General features: G+C 46.3%; 1 protein-coding gene across 3 annotated transcripts; it reads left to right on the top strand.

Annotated features, from left to right (window-relative positions):
- Positions 1–2,614: 2,614 nt before the first annotated feature.
- On the top strand, positions 2,615–27,763 carry MAFF (MAF bZIP transcription factor F). Of its 3 annotated transcripts, none has more exons than XM_081211906.1 (3): positions 2,615–2,869; positions 21,498–21,570; positions 23,920–27,763. In XM_081211906.1, exons 2-3 carry the CDS (start codon positions 21,535–21,537, stop codon positions 24,331–24,333), a joined length of 450 nt encoding a protein of 149 aa, XP_081068032.1. In that variant the 5' UTR covers positions 2,615–2,869; positions 21,498–21,534; the 3' UTR covers positions 24,334–27,763. The 3 variants fall into 3 exon arrangements, with proteins under 3 accessions (XP_081068032.1, XP_081068031.1, XP_081068033.1); XM_081211905.1 differs by lacking the exon at positions 2,615–2,869 and adding an exon at positions 2,961–3,295; XM_081211907.1 differs by lacking the exon at positions 2,615–2,869 and adding an exon at positions 3,548–4,055.
- The last annotated feature ends 40 nt before the right edge of the window (positions 27,764–27,803 follow it).

Here is a 27,803-nt window from a genome sequence, read left to right on the forward strand (position 1 = left end):
GTATGAGAGACTAGCAGAATGAACTCTTACTTTAATCCTCTTCCTCCCCCAAGAGAACACTGATGAAAGCAGTGATCTGAAGTCTTATTATCCTCAGAAACTGACATATTTAGGAAGTTAAAGGGGTTCTGAGACAATGTCAGGACATGACTCGTACAAATCTTTTAGGAATAAGTATTGGAAATCCTTTAAAAAATAAACTAGTGCACAGTTCTAGAGCTTGCCTATCAGAAGGTTGGCGGTTTGAATCCCTGTGATGGGGTGAGCTCCCGTTGCTTGGTCCCTGCTCCTGCCAACCTAGCAGTTCAAAAGCATGAAGTGCAAGTAGATAAACAGGTGGGAAGGTAAACAGTGTTTCCATGCGCTGCTCTGGTTCACCAGAAGTGGCCTAGTCATGCTGGCCACATGACTATGCTGGCCACGGAAACTGTACGCCGGCTCCCTCGGCCAATAAAGCGAGATGAGCGCCGCAACCCCAGAGTCATCTGCGACTGGACCTAATGGTCAGGGGTCCCTTTACCTTTACCTTTATGTTGGCTTTGTGGAACAAGCTATCAAAGGTGCAGTAGCCCTGTCCTCTTTTGCATCTGGTCACCCTAATGGCATTGGGGGAAGTTCTGTAGCTCTGTGGGAGAGCACATGTGTCGTATGCAGAAGTCCTTGGTCTTTCTAGGTAGGGCTGGAAACAACCCTTTTGTAAAACCCAGGAGAGCTGCTCCCTGCCAAACTCCAAACTCTACACTGGCACTCTTAAAAGTGGCTTAAACATATCCACTGTAGATTTACCTTCCAATAATTATCCAACTTGCCGCTGCTGCTTTTTAAAATAAACAGTTGGTCTATAAGCTGGATGACTGTATTAAATTCAGTTGTATGATTTAACATACTGTTGTCAGTTTGGAGAGTTTGGTCATTCTGGCAGGGGTCTCACCCATCCCATACATGAATGGATGTGGTTTTCCCCAGAGAATTCTGGGTACTGAAGTTTACCCCTCACAGAGCTACAATTCTGAGCATGCTTAACGAACTACAGTTCCTGGGATTCAGGAATTGGGGGGGGGGCGTGTCATGCGGTTTAAATTTATGGTGTGGATGTGGTCAGAGCAGCTAGGACAAGATAATGGTAAAGGTGATTTCTGGCATGGGCAATTCACCTGTAAGAGGGCAGGGGGTTTAAGATCAGCTCTCTCCATTTTTACAGTCTGAATTTAGAGAACAGAGCCAAGAGTTTGGATGGGAGGAAGCTTGGGAGCTGGCTGCCGCAGCTGCTCTCTCTAGGAATCTGATGCAGAGGTCAGCAGATTTGCTGTTGGACAGCTGTATTTCTTTCTTCCAATAGGTTCTACTTGTATATTTGTAAATAAAGCGGACATCAAGTACGTCTCCAATGTGCTCTCATCTAAAGGAAACTTTGGCACTGCTCCTTGAGCTCCTCATAGCTTAGGGAAGTCTGGTGAGTGAATAACAATATACTACAGTGGTACCTCGGGTTAAACATGCTTCAGGTTACATACGCTTCAGGTTACAGACTCCGTTAACCCAGAAATAGTGCTTCAGGGTAAGAACTTTGCTTCAGGATGAGAACAGAAACCGTGCTCCGGCGGCGCGGCGGCAGCAGGAGGCCCCATTAGCTAAAGTGATGCTTCAGGTTAAGAACAGATTCAGGTTAAGAACGGACCTCCGGAACGAATTAAGTACTTAATCCGAGGTACCACTGTACAGTATTTCTCTCTCTCTTCTTTTCCTGCTCTATCTCACTTGAAGAGGTGTGTTCTTTCTCACCTGGTGAACTGAAAGCTGTAGCAAAATTTAACAGGAAGGGAGCAGGACGAGGCAGACCATCGCTATGAAGGATTTGCAAGAGAAACAGCGGTGGTCTTGGAATGTGTTTGCAGGCCTGTGCAGCAGGCAGAAATTAATCCAATGAAGTTTTCCCACCATGAGTGCTACCTGATGATTTTCGGCTCATCGCAAGTTGTTAAAGCAGGAATGTGATACACCTTGGGCCATGCTGGCTGAGGCTCGTGGCAGCTTGAGTCCAACAAGGTCAGCAGTGGCGTAGCGTGGGTTGTCAGCACCCGGGGCAAGGCAAGTAATTTGCGCCCCCTAACCCGTGGATTTGCGCCCCCGTGGATTTTGCGCCCCCTAACCCGTGGATTTGCGCCCCCTAACCCTAACCCCCAGATGTTGCACCCGGTGCCGCCGGCACCCCCTGCACCCCCCACGCTACGCCACTGAAGGTCAGGAGGGCCGCAGGTTCCCCACCCTTGGGTTAAAGGCTAATTTAGGAAGTTGTGAGTTATAGTGTTCCGAAATAAGGAACTTTTTCAAAATAAGGTGTACAAAAATAGTTGTATAGCTGAAGCTGGCATTTTTGCCTCCTGACTTTCAGTGGCTCCCTCTTTCCCCAGAAACAATCCATTTGTTTGTATCGGGGTGCAGATGGCGATTGAACTGCTAATTCTGGAAAAGGAGCATTCGCACCGGTAAAAGATTTAGCCGCGGATCCCTTTAAGACGAAATGCCCAGCACCAAGATGGCAGCTTCCTTTCACCTCTCTCCTGCCTGTGCCCTTCACTAAGATGGGGAGGGAGGGGAAAGAATGATGTCATCGCATGACTGTGTTTTTATGAATGAAAAGAATCCTGTGAGTGAGTAATTCCAGGAAACTCATATTACAACTCAGCAGATCGCAGCGCAGAGCCCAGCTCAGCCCTTCTCCTCGGAAAACAACAACTTCGTTTACAGAAATAAACAAGGAGATTTGGAGAGCCGAATCGGCGAGAAAAACGCGGGGGATCCCCAAGGAAGGAGAGAAGGGAAGGAGAAGGGCAGCGAACAAAAGGCGGACTCGGGGCGTTCGGGCGAAGTAAGTGGACGGCGCGTTTGCAACTCTGTAGTAGGGAAACTTAGAGACGTCAGAGGACGAAGGGGGGGCCTCTTTCTGCTTCTGGGCGCCCGGGCGCCTTCCTCGCCGGGGCTCCGGGGCGCCTTGCGCACACCGCGGGCGCACCGAGGCTGACGGCTGGGCGGAAAACCGCGTTTCGTGGCTTTATTTTCGGTGGCGAGGAGTGGCTGTTGGTGTCGATTTCCTTCAGGACACGAGAGCGAGAGCCATTATCCACTCGCCAGGCTCTTTTAGGCAGCGTTTTCTGCCCACGAGCGTAGTTTTCGTCTGTGGGGGGTATGGAGAGGAGCCCGATCCAAGAAGGATGTGGGTTCATCCTCCCCCCGTTTTCTGGGTCTCCGTCTTCGATCCACGCAGTTGCGAGGGAGCCGAGACAGCTGCAAAAAGGCAGGAAATCGCTTAATAACATTGGAGTTACTCATAGTTCATATTAACCATGTGTATGCACGTGCTGCGGCCTTGGTCACATGTAAAGATGTCTGTCTGGCACGGACGTGATCTGGGATCTGATGGTGGGTTTCGGGGTGGCAGGGCGGTCTCCGCCAGAAAATCCTCTGGTTATGTGTAGATCCGACTTCTGTTTTAGGGTTGTTTAATCTCTCCCCCCCCAACGCCCCCACGCCAAATCGCGTAGTTAAAAAAAGCCAGTTATTATTTTCAGAGAACGGCGTACTGGCTTTGGCGGGCCGGGGGAGACGTGTAGAGGAGGAGGGATTCCCCAAGCAGGTTCCCTGACCCTCCGGAAGGGGGCTGGGAGTCTGGTGACAAGAGGTCAAGGAATGGGAACACGGAGGGGGGCTTTGGGAAACTTCCACAGGAGAGTTTCCAGATCAGCATTTTTTAAGGACAAAAATAAAACGGGAGTACTCCGGTCTGGAGCAGTGCTGTGTGAATGTTCTCTCTAGAATAAGGCTGGGTGGTTGTGAGTATCCTTTATGCCTGGGGAGTCCTGACTAACTATTTGGGATCAGGAAGGAATCCCACCCCCTCGAAAACTGCCGAGATATATATATATAGAGAGAGAGAGAGATCACGAAGGAGAAACCTGTGGCCTTCCAGATTTTAAAGGACTCTTAACTCCAGTTCCTATTCACACCAACGGTTGGGGATGTTCAAGGTTTTTCCAACAACTGCTGGAGGGCTGCAGGTATGTAAAATATGATATAAAACATTGTCAGTTGTTTGAAAGCAACAAAATGAGCATCTGTTACAAAGCTCAAACAATGGGGGGGGGAGCAGAAGCAAAACAGCCACATCAATTTTAAGAATAATTTTGGAACCCAAGAGGCTGCAAGAGAATAATGTGGTTTTCGCCCAGTGCCTCAAAAATGCCAGAGTAGGTGGCAGGTGGGCACCAGGAAACCTGTCTTGCAAGCTACACCTACTGATATTCCGTCTTCTATGCAACTATGAAAGAAGCAGGAGTCACTGCCCCCTGTTGAATCTGGCCACCCTACTAGCATCTAGCATGAGCTTGAGAGTAACCAGTTCTCTATTATTTGACACTACCCACTTTATATTATTTGACTAGTAATTTGATTCTCTTTGGGCATTTTCTTAAAAATATTATTTTTATTCTGTATCCCATTGTGTAGTCTTGCCACACACTGCTGGACTGAGCCTGTCCAGCCGAGATGGCTACAATTTTTCCAGTGAGTTGGGTGGTGGCTGTACATGTAGGTGACAGATAAAACGCTTCAGAGAAAGAAAAGAGAATAGAAGGTAAAAGGGGGACAGTTGAAAGAAGAGGAAAAAACTGTAGGTTGAAAGGCAAAGGTTACCCAATAGATATCATAGTTAGGAAAATTACTAAATCCAGGGGGTGAGAAAACAGGCAAGGACCTCAAAAGATATAATCACTTGTGAGAAAACTGTAAAAACAAGTGAGTCCAGCATTGAAGAGGGTTGGGCTAGATTACTCGTGGGGTCTCTTCCAACTCTACAATTCTTTGATTCTTTGTAATGTATTGTTTCAGTTTTCTTAAGCGATGATACAGTAAACAACAAAACAGAGCACCTCCCTCCAGGCAGGGAACAAAAATAATGATAATTCCCTGGCTGCTAATTTTTATTTTGATTCATTTAGTATAAAAACAGGAAAACAACATCATTCAAGGCATATAGTCAGTTGTCAATTGTTTGGCACATTCAAGTTCAGGGACTCACAGGTCAGAATTTCTAAGACTGTAAGGTGCTTAATAATAATAATGTTATTTATACCCGCCCATCAGGGTATAAAAAGTTACCCACTATAAATATAGTGCACATATTTAACATATAAGTGGAAAACTGTATTTTCTGCTTTTTATAAAGAGGGTCTGATGTTTGTATATGAATGCCTACATAGTATAATTTTTTAAAAATGAATATCCAGGAGTAAGTAAGAATAACAATATTTTGGGAGCCCAATTAGCTGTTGCGGTTTTCACAGAAACTTTTGCCACGGACAAGTACTCTGTGGTTCCATCTCTGGCCTGCTATAAACTCTTTGATGCATGTTTATGGCTTCTGAGGAATGTAATTCTCCAACTAATGGCTTGGTCCACAGGCTAGTTATTACTCTGCTTAGGAAATTCTTTCATTAGGCCTACGTTTAGTAATGCTTTCTGTGCACAAAAAATCTGGTGCTTGTTGTTTCTGAAGATAACGTGTGCTGCACCAGGACTTTGCTAACCTTTTTCTCAGCCACTTTCAAGGTTGGCCAACCCTCTGAAAGCCCCCAATCCAACGCTGGTCACGCCAAAAGTAACTGTGACCTCTGAACGTGTCCTCCTACATGCATACACAGATCACATACAGCTACACTGCAGCAGGTTTCTCTCAGATGCAGGTGGGAAGAGTCCAGGAGAGCTAGAAAGAGGAAAGCATTGGTCAGAGTTGGCTGATATTATCTTTAGCACCATCAAGATGTGCAGCACTTCAAAGAGAAACAGAAAGATGGGTATCTGTCCCTAGAGAAGCATTTGACAGGGAGGAAGAGGCGAAATAGATTCAGGAGGGTGGTGTGTAACTTGTTTTTAGACTCTGTGGGGCAGGTGTGGGGAACCTTTGCCTCCCCCCCCCCCATGTTGCTATAAGACACCTCATATCATCTCTGGCCTTTGGCTTTGCTTGCTCAGGCTGATGGGGGTTGTCACTGAGCAAAACCTGGAAGGCCAAAAGTTTGCCACCTCCACTATTGGGACAGAATAAACCGCGAATACAAAACTTTCTTATTCCAATCCAAACCATTGGTTGGTCTAAACCAGTGTTGTCTTCACACACACACACACACACACACACACACACACACACACACTGACTGGCAGCAGCTGTCATTGTTACCTGCAGGTTTTTATTTGGAGATGTTGGGAAATGTACCTCTTGGCCTATGGAACATGTGCTCTGGCCCCACCCCTCTCTCTGCTGAGGGAACTTTCCTGTGCTGTGGTATATATATGAATGTCTGGACTTGTTCAGCTGTCACACATTGTTTATTTGCATAACTGCAAATCCTGATGATGATACTTTAACTGTACATGGACTCCCGCGCATACCTGTGGTTCCCCCTTCCCAAGCCAAAGTATTGTTTTGGTTCCCGTAACATGAATGAGGAAGGGAAGATGTTGCTGGAATAGGGGACAAGTCAAAGGACTTGTGCTTATCTGCTAAACCCTACGCTGCTTAGGAGCGTATAATGTTGCTTGGTTTTTTTAAAAGGTGCTGCTCTTTATCACATGAGAGTTGTATTTTATTGTGTTATTGTAAATTGCCTTGGAGGCTTTGCTGAAAGGTGGTATCTATTAAATAAATAGAAAACTGGCACATTTATACTAAGTGCATTTCCTAGATAGGGTGGCCAGATGAAGAAGAAAAAAGCTAATGTGCTGAATCCTGCACCTTTAATAGTTGTGTAGAAGAAGGGATTTTAGCAGGTGTGATTTGCCATGCTATCCTTAGGGTTGCCATCCCATTCAGATCTACTGGGAAGTAAATACCATTGAACTTGATGGAGCAGGTTCTGAGTAAACGTGAGTAAACGGGCTGTAGTTGTCAGTTTCACTTGCAATCAATGAGGCTCTGTTCCAAGGAAAACTGGGCTGTTAGCATTAATAGGTTTTTGTTTGGGATGACTGACTCATGACATGTGAAAGGTATCAAGTCAAAGGACCAGTTTAGAAGCAGCCTCTCTATCTTGAGTTCAAACTTGAGCTGTCAGATATAAAGGAGGACAGGACTAGACAGGAATACACAACTATTAAAGGTGCAGGAACCCACTACTATCTCCTCCTCCTTCTCCTCATTATTATTATTATTTAGATTCATATACCACCCTTCATCACAAGATCTCAAAGCAGTCAGTGACCTGATTCAGATGTCCACAGTCAGGCTTTCTGGGTGGATTTGCAAGCTGGCAACTGCTGTCTTATCTGAAGTTATATGAGGCAGCTACTTGACTGAAGCCAAGTTGGTCCGGATCTGATCTGTGCCTGGTTGAGTGACTTCCTGTGAACCACTTGTGTGCTGCCTTAGACTCCATGATAAAAGAAAAGTGGAGCATAAATATAAGAAAGTAAAAAATAAATGAGTGGCTAGTCCCCCATGATAGCTGCAAAAATCTGCACAGACAAAGGTAAAAAAGTATGAATTCATGTGTCCAAATAACAAAAAGGTGAACAGGTCACCTAAAGCATGACGGAAAGCTGAGTCTGCAAATTTGAGTTGTGAAGCCAGGGTGTAGCCGGGCTCCCTCTGAGCCTGAGGGACTTGCTGCGATCTTCATTCACCCTAGTGAGTCTTTATCATTTTCACGTGGCTGTTACTCTGTCCTGTCTCACATTAATTTAAAATTGACATGGAATTAAGCGGACTAAATTGTATTTCATGTGAAAAGGGGAGAAGCGTAGAAGGGTGGGAAAACTAATCTTTAAATACCACTCGGGTTCAGAGTTTCCTTTCTCTTCTCTTCTCTTCTGCCTGCCACAGATAATACGCTAGTATGTGTCAGCCCTCCTCTAATATGTAGCACAAAGACGGGAAACCTGTGTGGACTTTCAGATATTTTTGGACTCCCATTCTCATCATCCCCAGCAAGCACAGCCAATGGCCAAGGATTATGGATGGTGAAGTCTAAAAAATATGAAGGACTACAGGTTAGCCACCCCTATAGGCATGAGACTGTTGCAACATTGGATTCCATCCTAATGGAAAGTGAAAGTTCAGACCGACATAGAGACAGAGATCTTAGCTGCTATTGTTAAAGCTGAGCTGGCTTCTTTCAGAGAATAGAAATTAAGCAAATAATTAACTCTTTCTTATAGATTTCTCCATACCACGTCACAATATCCTCAAATCACTATGTCCGTTTTTTGATTTAGATATAAATTTGGTTCATGGACCATAAAATGTATGGTCTTTTGATCCATAGGTCATAAATTTATATAGCAGCCCCTGTTGACCTGGGGCAATCTTGCAATAGTACCCAGAGAGACCTAGTAACCCTCATCTCCTAAATTCAGAATTATCAGAATCCTATCAGATACCTGGTTCTCTCTGACCTAAAATCAGCTTTAGGTCATATTGAACTAAGGTTATGTTGGCAACAAGTCAACAGTAGAATCATAGAATTGTAGAGTTGGGAGGCACCACAAGTGTAATCTAGTGCAGGAAGCTTTTTGCCCAATGTGAGACTTGAACCCATAACCCTGAAATGAAGAGTCTCATGCTGTAATGACTGAGCCAGCCCTCAGACTATTCTTATTTACAGTGGTACGTTGGGTTACATACGCTTCAGGTTACAGACTCCGCTAACCCAGAAATAGTGCTTCAGGTTAAGAACTTTGCTTCAGGATGAGAACAGAAATCGTGCTCCGGCGGCGCGGCAGCAGCAGGAGGCCTCATTAGCTAAAGTGGTGCTTCAGGTTAAGAACAGTTTCAGGTTAAGAACGGACCTCCAGAATGAATTAAGTACTTAACCCGAGGTACCACTGTATTTTGATTTCTCACCTATCCTTTATCAGAAGGTCCCAATACGTGTTGCAGAAATAAAACATACAATTACAAAACAAAACAGTTGCAAGCAGAAAAGTTTAAAAACAGTTCCATACGTCAAACCATTTCACGTAAAAAAACAGTTAAATATAGTTCCAATACAGATGCAGACTAGGATAAAGATAGCCACTTGAAAGGCTTGTTTAAAGATGGTGTTCCGTAGGCACCAGAAAGACAGAGATGGTGCCTGGCTAATGCCCTTTGTAATTATGTTCCATTACATATCATATTCTATAATATAGGCTGATACCAAACAGATCCACATTAGCACTTGATCACATTAATCTATTTGTATCCTCCCTTTTCTCCCACCTCCTTTGTCAACATTTAGATTGGAAGCAGGATCCTGTCTCATTGCACACACTACTTATGAAAGAGCCATGTACACTGAGTCTACTCACAAATAACAGATAATTGACACGGGTCCTTTTCTACCACACTGATTTCATTCAGTGTTGATCTGAGTGAAACCAAGCTTTGGAAAACAGTTTGCAATGTTTTGGCCTCCGTTTAGCATAGTTCCTGACACGGGTAGTTCTTGAAACTTGATGGACGTTGATTTGGAGAACACAGTGGGGAAGGCATTCTGGGTATATAAGGCAGCGCTGGCAAATCTACCTCCCTGCAGATGTTGTTGCACCCCCAATTCCCATCAGCCCCCACCAGCACAGCCAATGGTCAGGGATTATGGGAGTTGTAGTCTAGCAACATCGGTTATGAAGGGGTTTCAATAAGTTGCTGCTTGGTGGGGAAAGTGGTAATGTAAACCTTCTGTTTCTTGTTGGCTTAGAAAGCACAACTTGGTGTCCTACGAGGAACTATCTTGAGCATTTGATACTATTATGCTGGAGTTCAGCTGTCTGCAGATGTTTATGCATATGCAATTATAAGCCGCCTCTGCTTTTGAAATAGCATACACAGCATTGAGAAGTATCGGCTAGTTTTGAAGTAGCAACTCTCTAGTGAGGTGAGTAAGCTTCATTAGAAGTTGGATGCCAGGTCTACGACAGTGCACATCTTGAAATGCTTCTCTTAATTTATTGCCATAATAATGACTTGTGCCAGCAGGCAAAATATAAGGACTATCTCCTGCCTTAACTCCTCTAGGAGATGAGTTGGCAACTCCCAAGTTTGAAAGGCTTTGAAGCTTATGCTGCAGAGTTTACATAGAGACGGTGGTAGGCTCAGTGAACCTGATGCAAAATGGGGTGAGAGTTTTTATTTTGATCTCTGCCACCACCCACTGAGTTGTCTGGAGCCCCTATGCCATTTATTGAAGGTGTTGTATTCTTCTGGAGTTGTGGTTGGACGAGGATTGGTTGCTTATCAGTATTGTGGCTGGTTGATATTGCACACTAGGGGGCCAAGTGGAAAAAGAGGACTGGGGACAGCCAAAGCTCAGTGGTAGAGCAGCTGATTTGCATACAAAAGGTCTCAGGTCATCCACTGCGATGCCAGGTATGGCTGGGGAATACTCCATTTCTGAAAACGTGGCGAGCTGCTGTCAATCATCGTGTGGGCGCTAGAAGGGCCAGTCATTTGATTCAGCATATGGCAGCTTCCTATGTTCCTAACAGGGCTCTGTCCTCTCTTCCATCTGGCCACCATTCTGCATCCATTTCTACTTTCTTGACTTCTAACCCATGTTCCTGCTGAATCTTATTATGCATTTGTGCTGCTATTCCTTAGTCACCCAGTGATGATGTCATTTCTGTGAGTCCCCGTGCAGTTCGATCTTGTGCACTATTCCTCAGTTGCACGGTGCTCAGTGGGGCTTATTCCCCAATAAATGGGTTTAGGATTGTAGCCTTAGGGTTCTAGGCTGTGTACTCACCATACATTTAGAGCACATTAAGGAATGTGCTTTAAATGTATGCTGTGTACACAGCCCATCTCAAAGTAGACCCATTATGATCGGTGATGCTAAGTTAATAATGTCCATTATTTTTAATGGGTCTACTCAAATGTCGAATGCAGCACTTAAAGGTCTTTGGGTTGTGCTGTTCTTCTCCACCTTGTCTGCATCTCGCTTTTGCTTTCAAGTTCAATTAACATACTCTTCGGGGACAGAGAAAAGTACACAGAAATATGCAAATGCCCTGTTGCAAACCATCTCTCAAGCTGCGTTGAGGCCAGCAGTCCCACTGAATTCTATGGAGCTAACTCGGGTTTCAGTCACAGTGCTTCATTGCACAGAGGGTGGCTGATGTGTGTACTAAATTGGCAAGTTAAGGTAAACAGATGTTTATATTTCAGAGTAATCCCTTTTCTCTCCTAGCTGTTTGCAGCCTCTTTCCTCAAACATAAGAAGAGTGGAAAGAAGCTGCCCTCCAAAAGAGGGCAGGAGAATGATCACAAGCCCATAGACCTATTTAAATATCCTAACACAGGGTTGCCATATTTCAAGAGGTAAAAATCTGGACACAAAAGGTTGTTGAGTTTTTTTAGGGCAACTTCCAGAGCCTGAACCACAGCCACCCACATACACACAAATTTTAAGATCCAGGACATTTGCTTTCAAATGTAAAATTGCCCCTGGATTGTAGGACTGCCAAAAGAGGACATGTCCAGGAATTCCCGGATGTACGGCAACCCTATCCTAACATACACCTCTTATTTGTCTTTAGTTTCCTGATCCTGAGAAGTATAACACCAAGGGCACTTGCTTGCTACAAACCGTTCAGGCTGCTGTGCGCTTCTAAGCCTTTCCAATGAATGGCTTTATTAATTGTTATTCTGTTTACTAGTTAGTTGTATGCAGACTACCCATCTGTTCTTTATGTCCCAGCGAGGTGAGGAGAGCAGTACTTCCCCCTAGTCCTCCTCCCCCTTCCACCTACTCTGCTTGCTTCATGGAATGTGGTTGCACAAGTGTCATGGAGACTTGTTGGACATTCCCTATGATGCAATTATGGTAGTGATGTCTGGCACAAATCACTGCCCCCCTCTCCGTCACACACACAGTGGCCTGCAGCACTCCGTGAACTTCCTTAAAGATAAATTCTCTCAAGTTCATGAAAGGGTGAGACAATATATATGGGGTGGGGATAGCTGCACTTCTGTTAAATGAGAAGGAAAATGCAGGTTTAAACAGCAGCAGAGGTTTGAGTAAAAGTAGGCAGTGTTAGAAATGCAGGTTTATAAGCTACCGGTAGGTGCCAAATAGCTCCTTAAACCAAGGTATCAGTCACCAAAACGTAATATCTGTTTGCCATTTTGGGGCAAGACGGCTCTCAAGTCTTATTTTTCAAATGATGGACTGACTGTGATTGATTCTTAGTTAAACATCTGGCTAGTTCAGATGACAACCTTGAGCTAGGTTAAGAGCTTTGAGAAGTTAAGGGAAAGTTGTTCGATCCAAGGACAGTCCCATATATATTGGCCTATTATGACCTCTTCTTAACAGTGACTGCTCCTGCTTAGGCTGCACAGAAAAAGCAATTCAGTTCCAGAAATTCATTCCAATTGTGTGGATAAAATATAAAGGATAGCATTCTACAGGATGGGGTATTAGTGTGTGAAAACAGTCCAGATCCAATGATTCCCAGGCATGCACCTCCAGATGATTGCAAAACAGAGTGATGATCAGTTGGGAATGTAAGGGGTAGACAGTCTTTTGGGTATCCTAGTTCCCAGCTTCAAGCTGAATAGGGCTTTGTATATCAGTGCCAGCACCTTGCACCTACTTTGGCGGCTAATTGAGAGCTAGTGCAATTCTTTCAGCAGTGATGTAACATGACGTTGATATTCCACCCCTGTGAGCTGTTAAGCCACCATACTTTGTACTAGCTGCAACTTTAAGCAACATTATAATCTGCGCATTGAACTACATTATAAAGATATCTGAGCCTGGCGTTTCCTTTTCCACCCTTCCCTCTCTTTTGTGCTGGAGCACACATTTATTTACACTTTAAAATTGGAGTGGGAAGGTTGCACTGAGGATAGCCCAGCCCCTGCAAGAAGCTTCCTCTGCTGCAAGGCTTCTTCTCATCCTTACCCACTGGGATGAAATGTGGTGCTACTATAATATAGGAGTATTTCACAGAGGCTGAAATGTGGTTGTGGTCAGCATTCCTTAGTTGTACAGAAAGGCCCTGACTCTCTCTAGTATTATAGAACTATTTTTTCAAAAAAATTAAAAACCTTAGCATCTGTGTAGCGCTTCAGTGTATGGAACATGCGCTAATTTTCACGAAAACTCTAGGGTAGATCAGTGTCGTCATCCCCATACTGCAGATTGAGGTGGGGAACATGCCTGACAGCGCAAATTTTACAAATGTACATGGAAGCCAATTCCACTGTGTCCAGTGGAGCTTACTCTCTGGTACATGCATTGAGAATTTCAGCTTGAAAGATACTGCCTTACCTATGGCCACCTAGAGAGTTCAGGGGAGAGGATCAAGCAAAGGCTGGTGTCAGGGTCCACACTGATGGGGGGTTCCCAAGATCCACTCCCTACCCCATTGTGGGCTGTCTTTCCCTCCCCCTCAGTGACCACTCTTTTTCTGTCAAGTGAGCAGATTGTGACAGTGGCAAGGGAGAATAGGTGGTCCCATTGGTAGATAAAGGCCCATGGAGGATGTTTGCCTAAGCTGTCCAAAATCTGCACACAGCACTGATTGTGAACAGAGGACTTCCTCGTTCAGAGTTTGATTTCAACACTTCACTAGCCAGCCACCCCTTGCTTCAGCTCTCGTTTCCAGTCTCCTTTCTTCTTTCTTTTCTTCCCAGTGTGTGGGGTGTGGAGGCTGAACACATGATTCATTTTGTGTCCTCTGTTACCTGTTGATTCTGGAAGTATACCTTGGCTGCACCTGATGTACACTGGAGCACCTGGTTCTCCTGTACCCAAGGCGCAGCGGCGTAGCATGAGTTGTCAGCACCCGGGGCAACGCAAGTAATTTGCGCCCCCTAACCCGGGGCAAGGCAAGTAATTTGCGCCCCCCAACCCCTAACCTGCGAGTTGCCGCTGGCGCTGCCGCCCAAACGACGCCGCTTGCCCGGAGGAGGAGGCGGGCAGAGAGGCGAGGAAAATGCAACGGCCCAGCAGCTGCAGCAGCAGCGGCGGAGGCGGGGCTGTGAGGAGGGGCTGCCTGGTGCGTCCTCCGCGGCGAGCGCTGAGAGCCGCTGCCTGCCGGGCGCCTTCAGCCGGGCGCCGCGAGACATGCGGCTCTGCTACAGCCTGCGCCCGAGGCTCTTCGGCGACTCCGGAGGCAGCGAGCGCGCCCCCCCAGATGTTGCGCCCGGTGCGGCCGGCACCCCTGGCACCCCCCACGCTACGCCACTGCCAAGGCGTCTCCAATGTGATACCTTCTAAATATTACTGGATTCCCAACTCCCATATTTCCTGGCCATTGGCTGTGCTGATGGGCATCGACATCCAAAACGTCATGGGTGGAGGCAGCGCACGCCAGATTGGGAAAGGTTGGCTTACCGTGCCGTTTCCTCTGGCACGTACAGTGCTCCCATACCTCTGAGTATAAGCCCAGAATAAAAGCCAGGGACGTTCTCTCTGTATTGCAGTCCTATGAGTGTTTTGTGCTGCTTCCTCTTCCAGAACATCTTGACTCCTCTGCTGTCATTGGCTGGGGAATCTCATCCGTCTCCCATCTGCGCAAACCCTGACACGCCACATCTTCTCGTGTTTTCCTTTACCTGTCCTGGTTTACCTTGTGGCTTCTCCGTCAGCCCTGCTTTGTGCATGGGGGCTGGGGGGGGGGGCTTGCATGCCTGGCTACTTTGCAGCAGTCCGCTTCAACCTTCGGTACCGGTGGACTGCACAGTGGAGAGGGCAACACGGATGGCCTTAGCAACCTGTTTCTGCTGATTCACAGTGAGCCGGCTTTTCTCCCGCCCACGTTCCTGCTGTCTCTGGCCTATCAGTCCTCCTCAAAGGACTCTCCCTCCCTCTCTCCCTCTCTCTCTTATTTATTTAGATGGATAGCCAAGCCCGTCTGAATGGCTTGGGGCAGATAATGATTAAAAAAAAGAATCAGGTTGGCTAAAGAAGAAGAAAATACCATTCCTCTTCTGTCTTAATTAACTGTGCAAGTTTAGCCCAAAGAGGACTTTTAACACTTCTGCAAGATTCTCCATCTAGAGGGGTTGTAGGAGTTAAGTTCCTGTGGGACAGCCACCAAAAAAACTCCTCTCTGTGTGCAAAGATGGTATTGTTGTTAAAAGTGTGTCCTTAGTTTCAGATGGGATGGGATGTTGGGGAGGAGACTGACTGTATGCTTCTTTGGGGCTTGTTCATAATTCTAAGGCTACATTCACAGACAAATGTTGGTTTGTTTCCTTTTAAAACCACTGTGTTAGCAGCACCCAAGTGGGGTGCAAGCCTGGGCTGTGTGTGTGGAGGTCCTAAATGGTGGGTTTATTTATTTATTCGCTTGTACTCCATTTATGCACCAGCCAAGATGAGGTTTCAAAGCAACTTAAAATTGAATTCGCCCTCAAATGGGTAATAGAAATATTAGAAGTAACTTTACATGCAGATGGGCGTTCTCAAACTTTGTCGCAGTGACATTCCCTGTTACAGGGTAAGAAGGGTCCTGGATGAGGCAAATAGAAGGCCGAGCTTTCATTATTAACTCTTGCTGAGCTTTCAGTGTTAACCCTTGCCTTTACCAAAGCAGCAAGATGGTTCAGAGGGGATACATTACATGTATTTAGGTAGCAGAGAGGGAAAGCTTTGCAAAAATGGGATGGTTCATCCCCAGCGCTGGCAATCAACACAGTGATTGATACACATTTCCATGTGTTCATTGAAATGGGTAGATGCAAATTTAGAAATAAGTGGTGTTAAATAGAAATAAGTGGTTTAAATAGAAATTTTTAAAAAATGCACTTTGCTGTAGTGGGGAAGACTGTTACTGAGGCAACTGTGTGCCTGCTCAGTCTACAGTCCAGGTGCTGCCAACTGTTGAGGGGCAACTTTCAAGATCCCTGCTCTGTTGCTCTCCTTTTCATAGCTTCATAGAGTTGGAAGGGACCACGGGGTCATCTAGTCCAACCCCCTGCAAGAATGAATCTTTTGCCCCATTGGGCTTGAGCCTATGGCCCTGATATTAAGAGTCTTGCGCTCTACGGACGGAGCTATCTAGTGTTCTTTATCGTTTAAACTGGACTTGGGCCAGGCAGCCCTTGAAAGAAAGCACTGTCCTCTCTAAAGTAGGGCACATGGCCACCCTGATCACGTTTTTTGGGGGGAGGGAAACCCTGGGGTGCCTTGCTAACTATTTCTGTGGCCTGCTTGGCAGTTAATATTGCTCAGTCCGGAGCAATGAATCCGGAGGATTAAAGAAAATGCACCTAAGCTATAGATTGCCTCCCAAGAGAGGTCCACTTGGCTCTGTGGCGCTTGGCCTTCTGTGGAGTGGCAAAAAGTTGATTTATTTTGGCAGGGCTGTGCTTAAAGTGGGAGTGGGGTTTTCCTGTCTGTCCTTTCTTGTTCATTTTATAGTGCAAGGCCCCTATGGGTCCTGGAAAGGAAGAATCCAAAGCAAACTGTCAAATCTAAAGGCCTGCTACATTGGTGTAGCGGGGGGGGGGGCAATTGCCCCCTAAATAAAAATAGGTACCAAACTGATGTTCTGCCCGCCCCCCAACAAAATTCCTGGCTATGCTCATGGCCTGCTGGGCTGTTGTTAGTGGGGTGGGTTTCATTCAATTTTTTTCAGGTCCCCCTCCTCCACTTCAGTTTTCTTCCTTCCAAGGAAAATAAATACCCCAGTTCCATAGCTGACATACATTTCAGCCCTCATTTCAGGGTGTGTTGGTGGAATGAGAGGGCTTTTGGTGCAGCAGAACTCTTTCTCTATTGGAGGAGAGGAAAACCTGGTTTTCCTTTTAGCCCGTGGGACACTCTTCTCAGAACAACAGGATTGCATCCTGATTTTCCGTTGTTGGTACAGTGGTACCTCGGGTTACAGATGATTCAGGTTACAGACTCCGCTAACCCAGAGAGAGTACCTTGGGTTAAGAACTTTGCTTCAGGATGAGAACAGAAATTGCGCGGCGGCAGCAGGAGGCCCCATTAGCTAAAGTGGTACCTCAGGTTAAGAACAGTTTCAGGTTAAGAACAGACCTCCAGAATGAATTAAGTTCTTAACTCGAGGTACTACAGTACTCTTTTATTTTTGCTGTGAACAGCTTTGAGAGACCCTGGGCTGGAAGGCATGGTAAAGATGCCTTTCAATTTCTCTTACAGCTGTACTCCCAGTGGAACTACTTCAACACAAGGATATAATCATAGATAAATAGAATTGTAGAGTTGAAAGGTGGAAGACAGAAGTGCCTGGCATGCTCTGGTCCATGGGGTCACGAAGAGTCGGACACGACTAAACAACAATAACAAAGAGTTGAAAGGGACTCTAGTCCAGGGTTTCCCAAACTTGGGTCTCCTGTTGTTGTTGGACTACAACTCTCATCATCCCTAGCCAGCAGGACCAGTAGTCAGGGATGATGGGAATTGTAGTCCAAAAACACCTGGGGACCCAAGTTTGGGAAACCCTGATCTAGTCCAGCCTCCTACAATGCAGGAATCTCAACTATAGCATCCGTGACAGAAAGCCATCCAACCTCTGCTTAAAGACCTCCAATGAAGAAGAGTCCACCACCTTCTGAGGGAGTCCGTTCCACGGTTGAACAGCTCTTACCATCAGAAAGTTCTTTCTGATGTTTAGTTGGAATCTCCTTTCTTGTAACTTGAATTCATTGGTTTGGGTCCTACACTCTGGAGCAGGAGAAAACAAGCTTGCTGCATCTTCGTGTGATGTCTTGCCCCCACAGGTTGCTACTGAGTGGTGCAGATCCATAGTCTTGTTTTTGTTTTATTTTAAGGTGTGTTGTGGCCTGGTTTGCATGTAGTGTTAAGCCACAAGTTTCCCCACAAACAAACAAACCAGCCTCCTTTGTAGTTTGGCAAGTGTCTGGGGTGAGATGGTGAAACAAACCCTAGTTAGGAAAGGGTGCTGGTTTCACACCTAACCCCATCCCATAGTTAAAACAAACCAAGGTTCGTAATGTATGTGGGATGTATGTATATGTACTGGAGAGGATAGCTGTATTTAACAAAGGAAATTAAGTAAGAGACTTGCAGAATGCCTGGGACTCATACGAAGGAAGAATATTCTTCAGTGTGCATGCAGCTGGCTGGCACAAGAAGGGGAATGTCCAGCCCCTAAAGCGTTAAAGATGAAAAATATTTAAAGTATGACATTAGCAAGGGAGTTGTGTCACGGGGCACAAGCACCGTCCAGAAAAGGGGAAAGGTGCCTGGGACTCCAGCAACAAATGAGTTACAATGTGCGATGGTTAGATGAAATGATTGCCCAAGAAGGTCTTTATAGAGTCACTTCTTTTTCGATATGCTTTTTTGAACCAGCAGCATAATTGGGCCTATTTAGTTATACCTGGATAGCTTCGTGCCTGCTGCTGCTGGGGATACTGGCAGGAAATGTATTAGCTCATGGTTCCCCTCTGCCTCCCATCTTGAATGTCATTTGACTGTACAGACAGGTACTGTTTGTCCTCCCATGGAAACACGGCTGCCCTGAGGGTTGAAAATGGTGACTGACTAAGCTGCGGCAACAGAAGCCAAACAAAATGAGTGTATTTTCTGCTTGCTGAGCTGAAGCTGCTGAGTGCATGTGTGGCTAGGTTTCTATTCCTAGAAGAAACTTTGGCCTGGTTCTGGAGGGGCAGGTTAGCAGTGCCCCAATCCAAGCTGGCATTGTGGGCCACTTCTGCCTTCCTCAAACAGGCAGTCCTGTTTGTTCTCCAAGACTTGGGAACCTGTTGTTTCTCTAGCTGCTGGGCCTGTGCCCATCGCCGTTGCATCTGTCCCCAGTCTCCTGTCTAGGCATGTCTCAGTATGAGCAAAACAAACAGACTTGAGTAACTTTTTCCCTCCTCTACCTCCTCCTCTCATTCTAAGGGGAATATACATCTGGCCGTTTCTCTGGCCAGGGATCTTCCACAAATACATTTGGGCCCTAACCGTGTGTGTGTGTTTTGTGTGGTGAACATGACTCTTAGGAAAATTACTGCGGATTTGAAAGAACGCCACGCCTGAACTTCTGCCTCAGGTTTCATTCCTGGGGCTTTGATGCTCCTGTGAGGGAATGTGTATAAAAATCCTGCAAAAATAAATTGCTGACCTCAGGTGCTGAAGCTGACATGACTAAATTTGACCTGACTGAATTTGCCCTTTCTTTGGGATCAAGGAAGTATAGCTCCCATCAAGTTTTAGAAACAGAGGCAAGGCGGATCTTACTTTGTGCTTTTCTCTTTCCACACAAACACCCAAATTATGCGCTTAGAATAAATTCAGGCTTCATTGGTCTGTTTCTGGAGCCCCCTTCCCTTTAGAAGGGAATCAACAGTTTTCAGCCAGCATGTTGGAAATTGCTTTCATAGGCTTCTGGGGCAGTAGGATAAGTGGGAATTTTTTTGTGGTGCCTGTTTGGATCGAATTGTCCCTATCCCCAAAGGCTCAAAATGCATGAGAGTTAAAAATGAAGGACTTAAATGAAGGACTTAAAAATGAAGGACTTAAATGAAGTCCTTGCTGATCTCTAGCACCTTTTTAAAAAATGCTTTTATTCTCTCCTCTTCAAAAAAAAAAAGTTTAGGGCCATGGCCATGGTTTCCTTCCATTTACCTTCCCAGCAACCCTATGAGGTAGGTTAGGCTAAAATAGTAACTGGCCCTAGGTGAGCGAGGGCTAAGCAAAGATTATGAACTCTGGCTTCCCCAGTCCAGCATTTGTACATAGCAAGGTTTGGGCTCACATGCCTGATAGCTTTCCAGTCTTCTGCATTGAGAATAGGAAACCTGCTGTAGCTCCACAGACGCTTCGAACAGACACCTTGTACCCGCAGATAGCTGCTGGTGGTGTGGTACCTCGGGGCAGTGCTGAAACGTATGATCTGGCCATGCCCTATAGTGGCGCTGATTTAGATGGAAGTTGTCGTCAGTATAAACTTGGACCTGGGAAAATCCCTAAAATTCTCAGGTGCCCATGGTACACTTAGTTATATTCCAACATTGTGCGCCTTGACAGAAGGGCAGTGTAGTTGGACTTTGCACGTCCTGTCGGTGGCCAAAAGGCTAGTTAGTGTTGCAATGCTGGGAGGGAATTGCGTTTCCTCCCCTGATTGCCCAGTGGTTGGAAGACTTATCTGCTCTTGCAGCATATGCGAAAGCTACGCTCAGCAAGTGGCGCAATGAGGAATAAACACTCTGGCATTTGGGGTCTGTACTGCTGCAGCCTGTTCCTCACATACCAAACTCCCTTTTAGTTTTGCTCTGGTGGCATTAATTTTTAATTGTATGATACTGCAGTACAAATTGCTATTATCCTTTTGTTGTTTCTCTTGGTTGATTGTCTTGTTAAGGGGAAAACAAGAACCAATAAAATATTAACAGGTGTTTTTGTTGTCCTTTTAAGGGTGGCTAGATCCAGCCAATGGGCACTGCTGAGGGAGCTGGGTCAGAATAATAATAATAATAATAATAATAATAATAATAATAATAATAATAATAATAATGGGGTCCAGGACAGACAGCAGCAGCGGGGCCTTGCCAGGGTTATCATGGTAGCTGGTGAACGGTGCCAACTGCCCTTTTTGCTGCAAAATCTTTTAACAAGAAATTCTTCAGGCTACCGGTGTCAACGCAAAGGCTTCTGCCAGTCGATATAACTGAGACAGTCCTTTTCCCTAGTGAAACAGCTGGTCCCCAAAATGCACAGACACCTGGCTGCAGGCAGAGCTGCTTAATGCCTGATCCCCTAAGGAGAGCCGATCTGTATGCATCTGCACTTGGGGGGTGTGGGGATTCTTGCTTATTAGGCACCGGCCGCCAAGTGGCCTGAATACCTCTGCTGTGCACGTAAAAAGAGATTGTGTTGATTCTCTCTCCCTGGTGGCTTTCTAGGCACTGTGGCATGTCAGAGACACACCCGCCAGCTGGCTCCCCACCGCTCTGTTTCCTCCCTCTCCGGAAATGTTTGCCCTTGTGCAGTTTCCGGTAGCTGCAGGACATGCCCAGTGTAGAGACGCTATTGCGAGGTGTGTGTGTGTGTGTGTGTGTGTCTAGCTTTTTGGGGAGGTAGGTGGGCTAGTGTGTGAGAGCATCAGAAAATCAGGACAGATTTTTTAAATGTATACACACACACACACACACACACACACACACACACCAACACCAACAAGCATGACTCATTCTGGCACTGGGTCAGCAATCTGGTATCTCTCCTTTGCTCTACTGGACCAAAGAATTGTGGAACATTAGAAGAATCTTTCCACCCACCCACAAGGATGGTTTTCTTAGGGAAGAATCCAAGTGTCTGTTCTGTGCCTGTGCATTTGGCACGACGGCTAGGGGGGGATGGGGTTGGGAGACCCAAGCAGGGCAAAAAGGAAGGGGTACGTTTGTGTGGCAGATGTTGCCTCTCTCCACCCACCCCACCCCCCAGAGAGCACAAAATGCAGAGGTGGATAGAGATCACAGGCTTATTTTTATTTTATTTTTCTGTTCTGCTCAATTACAGACTCTTTTCCGGGGGATCGGTGGGAGCGCGACGTAAAATGTCATCTGACAGCTTGTCAAGCAAAGCCCTAAAGGTAAGAGTGTCACTGCACCGAAGAACATGCTTCTCCCACCCCTTGTTTTCATAGATCTCTAGATCTATGAAAGTCAGGCCTGGATGGGAGGGTGAGAGAGGCTGATCCATCCCATAACTGCGGGTCAGTGTGGGAGACTGGTCATTATGCAGGTGAGCAACTGTCCATATGTTTAAATGGAAAACCTGGCCCCATTTGGAACAATTCAGAAATATGCAAAAGCACCTTTGCCCAGCGTTTCTGCTGTGTATTTTCTGTAGCTTTTCCCCACCTCCTCCTTTACTCTCCCTTGCCTTCCACTTTCCCTCTTTTCTCTGGGCCCTCTATTTCTTATTTCACAACTCTGCTTCCTCCCTCTATTACTGCCCGCTTTTTCCTGTCCTACTCCCCGAATGTTCGGAGCCAGTAAATATACGTGCAGAAGTTAGTGTGTGGAATTAGACTTTCTCCCCTCCCACCAGCAACAAGCACAGGAGGATCCTGAGAATCTGGACTTCCTTAAGCTTTTTGAGAAACGCGAGTTTCTAATCCTCATGGTGGGCAAAAATATGTTTTGGAAAGTGGCAGCAGACAGTGTCTGCAAAAGATTCCAGTCTGGGTGGAGCCGAAAGGGGAAGGATATTCTGTGCTCTTCCTCTGGTACTTTTCCTCTGAGGGTATGATCGCACTACATTTTGTTTTGTTCAATGTGATCTGCCTTTTACTACCAGGATTAGTTTGTGCTGCATGCGCTCACCTTGCCTGTTGTATCGGAGTCTCTCCAGGCCCCATCCGTATTTTCTTTCTTGGTAACATCAGTCTGATGTGATACCTTGGCCCCATGTTCCTTAAACCATGTCAGGGCCTTCCCCATATATAGAGTTAAAAGGCTTCCCCTTGCACACAACTTGACCCAAGTTGTACAAGAAGTTAGCTTAGGAACAGGAAGGAAAAGGAATGTCTTAACTGGAAATTATAACACTTGTTTTCCCACTTGCTGGGACTATAATGGAAGGAGAAGCTGAGCAAGCCGGTTTCCTGAGAGATTTCTCGCGAAACAGCCTGTAGGGGTGTGTGGTAGGTGAGCACACCCGTGATGTTTGAGGAAACGAAACAATAATAATAAAGCACTGTTGAGCAATTGGTGTTATTTGTCAAGAGGCCTTGAGGCTGAGCAGGTACTGAAAATAGAGACACCTGATTCCTTATCTTGTCCAGGTGTCCCTTCCTAATGCTAGCCATCAGCGGCCTGAATTTTACTGCTTCTTGTTTTGGTACACCACTTCTCTATTCAAAACAACACTACTATAAATCTTTTTTTGGTTCACTGTAATTGCCTTGAGGTTTCGTGTGGTTTCAAGGGGTGCGGAACTGAAGCTTGTAGGTTAAGGCAACCAGGGAGTGGGGGGCACTCTACAAGGTGACGTTCCTGTTTTAATTGTCTCACACCTCAAAGTGTGCTGGATATCAGATTATAGAAAGCCTATGCTACACCTGTTGCACCAGTTACTGATTTGTTATGCTAATCATTTCAAAGTCACTGAGTTGAATCCAGACTAAGTTAGTCATACTTTCAATCTCATTGACTAGTCCCACTGAAAGCAATGGGTTAAATTAGTCATGAGTCACTTGTAAGTCCTATGGACTTTGATGGAACTAAAGCATAGATGTGCAGCGTCAGATCCGGACCAAGTTCAGTACTTTTAGTTAATTTTAAAAACACACCCATATTTTAGACATAATTTGTGAGCACTCTTGAATATCTGTTAGAAGTACAGCGGTACCTTGGGTTACAGATGCTTCAGGTTACAGACGCTTCAGTTTACAGACACCGCTAACGCAGAAATAGTACCTCGGGTTAAGAACTTTCTTCGGGATGAGAACAGAAATCGCGCGGCGGCGGCAGCGGGAGGCCCCATTAGCTAAAGTGGTACCTTAGGTTAAGAACAGTTTCAGGTTAAGAACGGACCTCCAGAACGAATTAAGTTTTTAACCTGAGGTACCACTGTATGTGTAAATTACCACAGAGCTGTGGAACCTGTGGTCCTGTCGAGGCCTGGTAGTTAAAAACGATACCTCCCATCATCCCTGACCATTGGCCATTCTTCCTGGTGCTGATGGGATCTGTAGTCCAACAACATCTGGAGGGCCACAGGTTCGACATCCCCAAATAAACATAATGTATGCATTTTATAATGTGCATCCCTACTGTCAGAGCACTTGGGTTTCCTTGGTGCAGAACGTTGCCAGACCTGCTCAGCTTCCTCCTTGGCTTCTTGCCTTTCTGAGCTGCTCTCCCTCACCTCATGTCCCTTTTTCCTGAGCTTTTCTGATGCTCGATACTCACCTGCTCCTTCTGCTCACCAACAGATCAAACGGGAAATGGGCGAGAACACGCCACACCTTTCCGACGAAGAACTAATGGGTTTGTCGGTGCGAGAACTGAACCACCACCTGCGGGGCCTGTCCAAGGAGGAGGTCGCGCGGCTGAAGCAGCGCCGGCGCACGCTGAAGAACCGCGGCTACGCGGCCAGCTGCCGGGTCAAGCGGGTGTGTCAGAAGGAGGAGCTGCAGAAGCAGAAGACGGAGCTGGAGAGGGAGGTGGATAAGCTAGCGAGGGAGAATGCCGCCATGCGCCTTGAGCTCGACGCCTTGCGCGGCAAATACGAGGCGCTGCAGGGCTTTGCCCGCACGGTCACCGCACACGGCACTACTGGCAAGGTGGCCACTGCCAGCGTCATCACCATCGTCAAATCTGGCTCCAACCAGGCCACATACTCCTAGTGTCCGTAAGCCCGTGTCGCGAACTGAGTCCTGTTGCCATGCCTCTGCCCAGCTCTCACCTAGAATGGCTGTAGCTGCACTGGCCCCTCTCCCTTCTTCCACTTTTCTTCTGCCATCCAAAGGAGACAGAATCAACTTGAAGACGAAACGGCTGAATGTTGAACTTCCTCCTCTGTCCCTTAACCTTCATGAGGAGAGGGTGGGAAGGTGGTGCCCGACTTGCGTAATTAACTGTTGATGTTTATCCGTGGATTGAGATGCAGTGGCCAGTTATCCCCTTTTTCCTCTCTCCTCCTCCCCGTTTTATGTTTGCCAGGTTTCTCTCCTCTTGCCTTTCTGCGTACCCTTGCCCCCAGCTGATGCAATGGGGTGGGCCTAGAGAGGGCTTCCCTGCTACAAGCTGGGAACACAGGCTCGGAGAACCTTTCGGCCGCAAGGGTTAAAAAAGGGAAATAACCTTCCTGTGAGAGGGCAAACTAGGTAGAAGCCGCCATGTTGTCAGTGAGAGCTGCCGCTGCAGGAACCATCCAGGATGAAGCAAGGTTCTGGAACCCTTGTCAGCTCACCTTTCTCATCCTGGCCCTGTGTTTGTCTGTGTTGTCACTCTGCCTTTCCTCTTCATTGTATCTCACAGCCATGCACCCTTTGGCTCAGATCTCTTCAATTTGTGGGTGTGGTTTGAACCGGCTGTAGCAAGAGCAGCCCTAATTAGACCTGGGCCTTTGGTATGTGGGCAGGCTCAATAACAATAAAGAGGGAACTAATTGCAGCAAGGGACAAGGAAGGAAATTATTGCTGTACGGTCGTACGAACGATCTGAGGAAGGGGTCACTGAGGTACATGCCGAGAAGACTAGGTCAGTTGCTGGTATCCCACTCTAGCATGCTAGAATACAGCGCACCGCAGTGATTTGAAAAGGCAGCTGCTGTCTCCAGCTGCGCAGGTGTGCGTGACGCTAGTTCATGGGACACTATGTTGTAACGGTGCTCTTGGGCTGAGGTTGCAAGATCTCTGACGTAGAGTGGAAGCAACGTCCTAAGGAGAGGGAGAGCAAGCTAGGAGAAAGTGAGGAGGGGAGTGATGGGGCGAGGCAGGAGAACGAAGGGTAAAGCATGTGAAATACTTGAGATGGGGAAGGGGAAACAGGATTATAACTGAAATCCTGGGAAAGCCATTTGGTTCTAGTGTGAATAGTTTGCAGAGGCATCGCTGTGGTGGCCCCTTGCCCAATTTTGCAGTATTCCTGCTGAGTGACCTGTATGATAATTTGGGGACAAAGAGGAGGCAGTCAGAAAGAAACCCCAGCATGATCTGCAAAGTGTGTCTAAATCAACCTGTTTGAAAATAAATGGCAGATGAGGTATTGCGAGGAGAGAAACTTCCATATTTACTCTCCATCTTCCCTGTGTAGTGGAAAAAAACTAGGCCCAGAGCATCAGGAAATAATTTAACATCAATGTTACAAAAATTGAAAAGCATCTACTTTCAGGAGAATTTAAGTATGCAGAGGACTGGCCCAGCCCCAAAGTCAGGAGGATTCTGCAGATTCTGCAGCAGGGATGGGGAACCTGTGGCCCTTCATCTTTTGTTGGGTTGCAACTCCCATTGTCCTTGACCTTTGCTCATGTTGGCTGAAGTTGGTGGGAGAAGCAGCCGAACAACAGCTGGAGAGGCGTCAGTTCCACTTCCCCAACCTAGACTAAAAGAAAACCCTATGAGCCCCTTTGTGCTCCCTGTAAACAAGTGGGGGGGGGTGTCCATTCACTCTGGTGGAGGAAGGAGAAGAAACTGAACGTGGGAACACTCATCAAACAGGGATGCCACACCATTCTCTGGCCTGCATCCCCCTTCTCTTTGCTCCATTCAGTTGTATGGAAGAGGGGAGGGGGCACTGCAACTGGTGTAGGGAGGGGAGGGCGCAGAAGAAACACAATTTTCTCAGCCCTGTGCAAGCCAGCAAATGTATATTGAAAGATTAATTTGCACACGGCAGTTTAAAATAGCTTAAAGCAATCCTGGCTACACAAACCAAAACTGAGAGCTCCTCACCAAAAACAATTTCTGCCCTAATGAACTACCCAGATAAAAGTTGGTTGGAGAAACTGAGGTGAAGGGGAAGCTGAGCTTTGCTCGGAGGAATTAAGAGCTCACAATATTTATCCCAGCATCCTTTTAAGGGTGCAATCCTGGGGGTTGATGGGAGTTTGAGTCCAAGGTTTATTTGGAGGGCATGACATTGGTTAGCCTGATACTAGATGCCCAATTCACCCGGGAGAATAAGCCCTACCAAACTATGTAGGACTTCCTTCTGAATAGACACACATAAGGTGGCACTGTAAATAACACTGATTAGCGAAAGTTATGCATTGCTGACCAGTCAGCATTTGAGTGAGTTTTTCCTCCTCTGAAGTTTAGGTGTCCCTCTAGATTACTGCTCTTCCACTGGGAATGAGCAGTGGTGCCATAAGAAGCCCAGCAGAGGCTCAGTTTAAATGTGATGCTAAGTGGGTTTAAAAATATATGTGCTGAGCCAGGCTTCAATAAAGCTGCTGTTCCCTTTAAACCGGTTTTGGGATGGAATTCATGGGATTCATGTGGCACAGAGATGTGCTAATGGTGCATGCAGGAACCCAGCACCCGATTAAAGCATAATACTCGCCTCTAATCCACCGGGGAAAATCGGTTTTGGCCCAAGCTGGGAGCATAAGAAGGGGGGAAAGGAAACGTACACCACCTACAATCTCATCAGCCCTGGAATGCTAGGTTCACCACCTCGTTGATGATGTTAAGATGTTGACAAGGAACAAGTCAGGGTTGGCTTGAGTGCAGGTAGCCATGAAAGGGTATGGAGGGTTAGATTAGATGAGTCTTGAAGGTCCCTTCCACCCTTAAATATATGTGCTAATATAGGAACCAGTGAGTATTTGTGGGCAGTCACTTCCAGGCATGTACCACAGTGACTTATTTATATGGCAAACAATTGACCCTTTGATTTCTTTAGACATATGGTTGGGTTCACCCATCCTGCAGCTTACAGTGACATCACATCCCCCTCCATGATGGAATCAGCTTCCAAACCAGTGTTGTCTGTCTATCCGTCCGTCCATCCTCCCCCTCCACCCTGTGATGATGCTTATGGGGGTTCCCTATTTAGCATTTCCCCTTCCCCTGTTTCCCTTTGTCCCTACCTGTGATTTATTTATTGCACGAATATAAGTTATTTTTCACGTCCTTTATGCCATTCCGCCTTGTGGCACGGCCAGGATGTTGGTACAGAGCCGTACTTTATATTTTATATATGCAAATCACATTTTATCTTCTATAGAGCAAGAAAAGTACTTATTTATTTTCTGACTTACAGTAAGTGTCCTGCCAGACTCCTCTGTATTTTGTAGACTTTACAAATAAAGCCAGATTTTTTTTTTCAAAACGGAGAAGCTAAAAACAAGATGTTTGTGTTTTTCTCAAAA

The sequence above is a fragment of the Podarcis bocagei genome (genome assembly GCF_964188305.1).
Source record: "Podarcis bocagei genome assembly, chromosome: 10".
Classification (NCBI taxonomy): Eukaryota; Metazoa; Chordata; class Lepidosauria; order Squamata; family Lacertidae; genus Podarcis; species Podarcis bocagei.

What these genes read in the sequence shown, in the direction of transcription:
- MAFF (XM_081211905.1), top strand. Translation starts at nt 3,213, where the DNA reads ATGTGGGTTCATCCTCCCCCCGTTTTCTGGGTCTCCGTCTTCGATCCA. An exon ending in GCCGAGACAGCTGCAAAAAG is followed by an intron (nt 3,296 to 21,497) that starts GCAGGAAATCGC and finishes GCTCAATTACAG; the next exon opens with ACTCTTTTCCGGGGGATCGG. An exon ending in TGTCAAGCAAAGCCCTAAAG is followed by an intron (nt 21,571 to 23,919) that starts GTAAGAGTGTCA and finishes GCTCACCAACAG; the next exon opens with ATCAAACGGGAAATGGGCGA.